The sequence below is a fragment of the Antedon mediterranea genome, chromosome 2 (genome assembly GCF_964355755.1).
Source record: "Antedon mediterranea chromosome 2, ecAntMedi1.1, whole genome shotgun sequence".
In the NCBI taxonomy this organism is placed as follows: Eukaryota; Metazoa; Echinodermata; class Crinoidea; order Comatulida; family Antedonidae; genus Antedon; species Antedon mediterranea.
Genome location: NC_092671.1, coordinates 4,677,652 through 4,684,523, shown reverse-complemented (window position 1 = coordinate 4,684,523; position 6,872 = coordinate 4,677,652). Strand labels below are relative to the sequence as shown.

The window sequence follows — 6,872 nt, the reverse complement described above, 5'->3', positions numbered from 1 at the left end:
AGTGCATTAAAACAATTGGAGAGTCTCCGGATTTGAATACAGCATCTGAATTATTTACCAGATAATGTCGTACAGTATATTAGTTTTAAACACATCTTTTACACGGAATAGTATTGCGACAACCCGCCAGTTAAGTTAAGAAGTGAAGCTGTCGTACGACATTCTTCACGAATATTTATCAACCAACCAACCGAATCTACAAACACTGGTCTTCGTCGTAGACCTACTTATAATTAATTTTGAAGCACAGTTCAACTGGTAGAAAAAGAAATTTTATGAACAAAAATGGCATTATCAATCGATAATACATCCAGTGACGCACCGAGATATGAAACTTCATCGTCTAACACGAGTCAACAATACGACGATCTCATTGATAAGTTCCTCTTTAGTGACTGGGAGACGATTTTACGTTACAATATCATTCCTGTTGTTGTCGCTTTAGGAATTGTCGGAAACACCATGACATTTATCATTATAGTGAGTAAATTACACAAATCAGTGTATCTGTATCTAGCCAATTTAGCTATAGCTGATACGTTGCATTTAATTATGGCACCCATGCCAGTATATAGAATCGAGTTCATTGCGATACCATATACTATTGAAGCAAGAAGGGACGGTTGGGTATGTGGACTGTTGGATTATTTTCCTAATAGTGCTGTAGTTGCAGCAAGTTTAACCATATTTTGGCTTTCCATTGAACGTTATATGGCAGTTTGTAGACCATATCAGTTTCAAACAAGTGGATTTGGCACTCTTTCAAGATCTGTAAAAATCTGCACAATTATGTGAATTTTTAGTTTGTCAGTACATACTATATTATTTGTTATTTACGAACGAGTGTCCATCATTCTTCCCTGGCCTGATATGTATAGAGGTATCTCAAATCGTGCAACTGTATGTTGTTTTAATGCAAGCTACATTAAACTTTGTAGAATTTTGTGGACACTGCAATTTACAATAACTATGCTGTTAAATGTTATTATAGTTGTTTTATTTTCGCGTATGCTCTATTCTTTAAGGAAATCCCGAAAAATGATGCCAAATTCAAGCGAGAACGACCCGCGTTTTAAATCTGAGAGGAAAATATTCTGGACAGTTGTTGTGACAGTTACAGTTTATGTTTTCTGTATGACACCGTTATATTTATTTGGAGTATTGTACTTGTTTGATATTCTTGGATGTAATGTGTCCTGGCTTTTTAATATTTGTCGTTTAGGAACATATTTAAATTCTTCAGTAAATCCGTTAATATATAATTTAGTAAATAAAGATTTCAGACAAGCATTCGTTGATGTTTTCTATAACATTATACGACAGAAATTAATTGATATGTTTCATCGTTGACACCATTTGTCTATCAAAAAATTACTCACAATTATTTCTCGCTTTTTTTTTCGGGAATTCACATCCATAGAAGAATACATTATTCATCATCATCGCCATAACTTTTGTTGCTGAAGTTTCTTCTTAACACCTCGCTTTGAGATAAAGTAGGTCCTAGCTTTATTTGGTATAAAGTATTTGAACTTAAAGTTTATGTTTAATTAAAGAATTGACATTTTTTAAAGTGTAACCGCTGACTACCACGTGGTATCACATTTGTTGTTGCCAATACTTGCCGTTGCCGTACTTTTATTGTTTTCAAGTACATATATTTAAATTGTAAAACAGGAAATATGTCACTGACCAAGGCAGCCTCTGATATATCTGAACACGGAAATTCAACATCCAATAGTGGCGTTCACATCGAACTATGGCTAGTTAATTTAACTAGATTATCTATATGATCTCGCCATAATTTGGTTTTGAACGCTCAATTATGTCCGGATGATGATTTTTTCTGGACAATTATTGCTGCCGATAGCCAGTTATTTTATGAGGGTAATCCAATTAATAACCCAGCAGGTGGCCTTCAGCCTCATTTGCACCAATGAGATTGAAGAATTTTTGAACCCAATTGATGGGACTATATGGTGCTTTCATTAATATGTTCCTCCTTAAAGCCTGTTTTCCAGTAGATGTTATTCGAAGCTAGTTCAACGACGATCATTTGAAAACGGTCAATTTGAAATGATAACGATAGCGCGAACATTTTTATTACTAGCGTTGAACGTTTTGGGTCTCTTTTCATCGACATCGTCGTAGTAACGCAAACAATTGAAACAGTTTGAAGAAGATACACATTGAAACTTGTTAAACAAACTATTTGAGAGAGGTACCTACCAATTCTAGGCCAACATCATACATTATACCATGGAGTAAAGACTTTACTCCATGATTATACATAACAATTTCCTGATGTAGGCCTAGGCTAGAAGGACTATCCTGCCTCTACTAGTAGGCTCACAGTGTAGGAAGCGTAGGCTTTAAGAAGAGTTTAGGTTACAAGAATAGCAATTCTAGAATCCGGGTAGCATTATTTTTATTTTTTCCTATCCTTAAGCCAGGAATCATGAATAATTCATTAGAATAATTATGACATAATATGGAACATTATAGAGGGCGCTATATAAACATGCATAGAGATTAAATAATTAAGGTAATGAATTATTCATGATTTCTGGCTTAATTAGATAGGAAAAAATAATGCATCCGGGTACTTAAAAATATAAACTGGTTTGACAGAATCTTGAAATCGTTAAAACGTGCTTTAAATGTTTTCAAAAATAGAAAAATGTCAATTGAACGTTATATGGCAGTTTTTAGAACTTACCAGTTTTTTAAAAACAAGTAGATTTTGAACTTTCTCAAGATCCGTTAAAGTCTGTGTCTAGGTAATACGGTATATTTTGTAATTTACGAACGAGCATCCGTCTTCTTCCTGACCTGATATCTATAGATGTATCTCAAATCTTGCAACTATGTCTTTAAACAAGGCTATTACAAACTGCGTAAAGTTTTAGTAAAATATTAGCAGCCTCTAAAATAATATGGTTAACATTAGCTTCTATATAAATATAATCATTATTTATAGTAGTTCTTGATTAAATGTACTAATCTTAAATTATAATTCGGAAGGAAGGTAATTAAATTGTTCATAGGATAATCATTATGCTGCTTTTGATGAAAATAATATTGTCACTCGTCTAATCAAATGACGTCACAATTAGAGCATTATTATCGTAACGATAAAAACGATTTTATGATCATGACGTCATTTGATTTTTTTAACAAATATTAGTTTTATCAATGACCGCATAAATCCTATAGTTCGAAGAAGAAAATTTCTCAAATTTCTTTTGTTTTGTGTAAGAAACAAATGTACCGTTATTTTACTTACCAATTCTAGGCCAACATCATACATTATACATAACAATTTCCTGATGTAGGCCTAGGCTAGAAGGACTCCTCTGCCTCTACTAGTAGGCTCACAGTGTAGGAGGCGTAGGCTTTAAGAAGAGTTTAGGTTACAAGAATACCAATTCTAGAATCCGGGTATGAACTGGTTTCACTGAATTTTGATTCGTTAAAACGTGCATCAAATCTTCTTGTGTTTTCAAAAATAGAAAAATGTCAATTGAACGTTATATGGCAGTTTTTAGAACTTACCAGTTAAAAACAAGTAGATCTTGAACTTTCTGAAGATCCGTTAAAGTCTGTGTCTGGGTAATACGGTATATTTTGTAATTTACGAACGAGCATCCGTCTTCTTTCTGGCCTGATATTTATAGGTATATCTCAAATCTTGCAACTATATCTTTAAACAAGGCTATTACAAACTTCCTAAAGTTTTAGTAAAATATTAGCACCCTCTAAAATAATATGGTATTAGCTTCTATATAAATATTATAATTACCGTATTTATAGTAGATCTCGATCGTTATCGTTCTGGTGTGTGGTAGGCGTTAGTACGCTGTTTACAAGATAAAATGGTTGTAAATTACGTCTTTGAATAATTTTTTTTCGCAAATGGTCACGCCCGCTTTTTAATAGACAAATTGTCTGCCAGATGAAATTGGTATAATAGCACAGTTTATTTGAACACACCATTAGTTTTGCGAATCACCACGAAAGAAAAGGAAACTAAGACATCTTATTTTTTAAAGCAAGAATACAGTCATCGCATATATAGGCATACTTCTTATAATTGCGAGGCGCAGTATGAATTTTTCATGTGTCTTATCCTATAATTCATCGGAACATAGGCTTTTAGACCTAATATTGGATAAGAGTTTCTATGATACGTTTATTGATATGTTCCTCTCTAGTGACTGGCAAAAGATTGTAGGTATTATTGTTTCTGTTCTTGTTGCTTTTGGCATTGTCAGTAACATAATGACGTTTATCGTTATAGTGAGTAAATTACACACCTCAGTCTACGTGTATCTAGCTAACTTGGCATTAGCTGATGCGTTGCTTCTTACTACGGCACCATATGCTGTATGGCACAATAGTTGGAACCTATATTATTATGATGCAGCTTGTATTTATGTTGAAGAAGTAGAAAAGAACTGGACATGTGAATTTTGGTCTTATTTTAGCGTTAATGCCACTCATGTAGCCATATTAACGCTGTGTTCGCTTTCTGTTGAACGTTATATGGCAGTTTGTAGACCTTTTCAGTTTCAAGCAAGTGGATTTGGTACTCTCTCAAGAGCTGTGAAAGTCTGCGCAATTATATGGATTTCCAGTTTGTTGGTGGATATAATAATATTTTCTTATTCCATACGTGTATCCGCCATTTTTCCTTGGCCAGATATGTATAGAGGTATATCAAAACGTATAACTATATGTGTTATTAATCCAAATTATTATAAACTATATGAAATTATGTGGACACTAAACGTTGCTTTCACTATGATTGCAATTGTAACAATGCTAATTTTAAATTCACTTATGTTCTATTCTGTAAGAAATTCCCGAAAAATGATGCTAATTTCAAGCGAGACCGACCCACGCTCTAAATCTGAGATGAAAATATTCTGGACAGTTTTTGTGACAGTCACGGTTTATGTTCTTCTCATGCTACCGTTTTATATTTTTGGAACATTATACTACCTTTATATTATTGAAATAGAGAAAATTTGGGTAATGTTTATAGTTACTTGTCCACTGAAATTATATTTAAACTCATCTATAAATCCCTTGATTTATAATGTAGTAAATGAGAAATTTAGGCAAGCATTTTTTGTCGTTTTCTATACCAGAATTCGCAGGAAAATAAATGATATGTTTCCCCATTGAGTGTTAAGTTGTAAGTTATATGAGATTTATTGCATTGTGGCGATAACTTTCTCTGATTCTTTCATGTATTCTGTGTTGGTAATAATTATTATGGAAATATATACTTTGCTTGACTACATCCGGATTTGGCAGAAATATATACACATCATCTTAAAACAAACGTTGCTGATGTTGGTACCGTACAACGCAATACCAGATAAACATTTGGCAGATGAACTTTGAGCTCTATGGCTACCACTGTCACCGATCGATGCAGCACAGACGAACAGGGATTTCTGTAAGAAGAGACATTCATCCGGATTGTAAGTGTATTACTTAATATAAATGAGTGGAAATAAACTGCCAAGTTCCATACAGCGGCGTTCATTTGTTTGACCACAACGAGGTGCCGATATTTACAAGTACATTGGGGTAATTAACCCCCAGAAGATGCACTGGGTTCTTTAAAGTGCATATGAGCCACATGTGCAGGCCTACAGTGAACCTCCAGGTTTAATTCCTTATTCAAGAAGAGAATGTATATCTTTAGATCCTGCACCGATTGTTGGACTATTGTTTCCGGCGTCCCTACTTTACCGTTCGATATCGTTCTCTTTGAATGTATTGAATTTTAAAGAATAACAATAACGCACTTTGATAGTCATTTCAATTTAGATACTTTAACATTAACGTCGAATGTTATACCGACGTTTGCATCAGTTCAAAATAAGTAGACTTGCGTAAAAGTATGTGCAATTCTATGAATTTTCAGTTTGTCGGTCAATATGGCACATTTTTCTATTTACAAACAATTATCACTGATCATATCCCTTGGCCTGATATGTATAGAGGTATCTCAACCCGTGCAACTATGTCGTTTTAAACAAGACTATTATAAACTATATGAAGTTTTGTGGATGCTGAACCTTACTATCACTATGGTGTTAATTACAATTATTTTAATTTTGTATTTACTTATGCTCTATTCTTTAAGAAAATCCAGATATACCGTGCCAAATTCTTGCTAGACTGACTCAAGTTGTTCTAAATCTGAGTGGAAAATATTCTGGACTGCTTTTTTAACAGTGACGGTTGATTTTTTCTGCATGACGCCATTTAAAGTGTTCGATGTACTGTATTTCTTAAAGATTGTTGCATCAGACTTTGTTTTGCTTTTGCATGTCGTCGTTTGGGAGTATATTTGAATTCTTCTGTAAATAAATCCTTTGATATATTATACTGTAGTAAATGAACGTTTAAGACGAGCATTTGTTGATGTTATGTTGTTGTTATATGATGTATTTAACTATGGAATAGTATAGGTACTAACATGTTGCTACGTTAAGAATAACATTTATTTTCTAATGTTAAATTATTCTTAAAGATATATTGTTCCCCAAAAACATGAAAAATGAAGATTAATAAAATCAGACTTTAAATTAGGCCATTTTGCAGTTTTAATAAAGTTATTCACTTCTGTAAAGAAAAACCAAAATAAATAATTATTTCATGGCATATTCAACAACAAATTTGAAAAATAAAAATGTTTAGGGAGACAATATATCTTTAAGCCTAACATCAAATCTAGATTCTTTAAAAAACATTTACAATTTTGAATGAAATGATTATTATTAAGTAATTAATTATGCATCACATAGATCATACTAACCGTAGCATGATTTAGTAGCAGGGATACCGTAGTA

General features: G+C 33.0%; 1 protein-coding gene across 1 annotated transcript; it reads left to right on the top strand.

Moving 5' to 3' along the window:
- Window positions 1-285: 285 nt before the first annotated feature.
- On the top strand, window positions 286-795 carry LOC140041200 (neurotensin receptor type 1-like). Its single transcript, XM_072087623.1, has one exon. It carries the CDS (start codon window positions 286-288, stop codon window positions 793-795), a length of 510 nt encoding a protein of 169 aa, XP_071943724.1.
- Window positions 796-6,872: the final 6,077 nt, after the last annotated feature.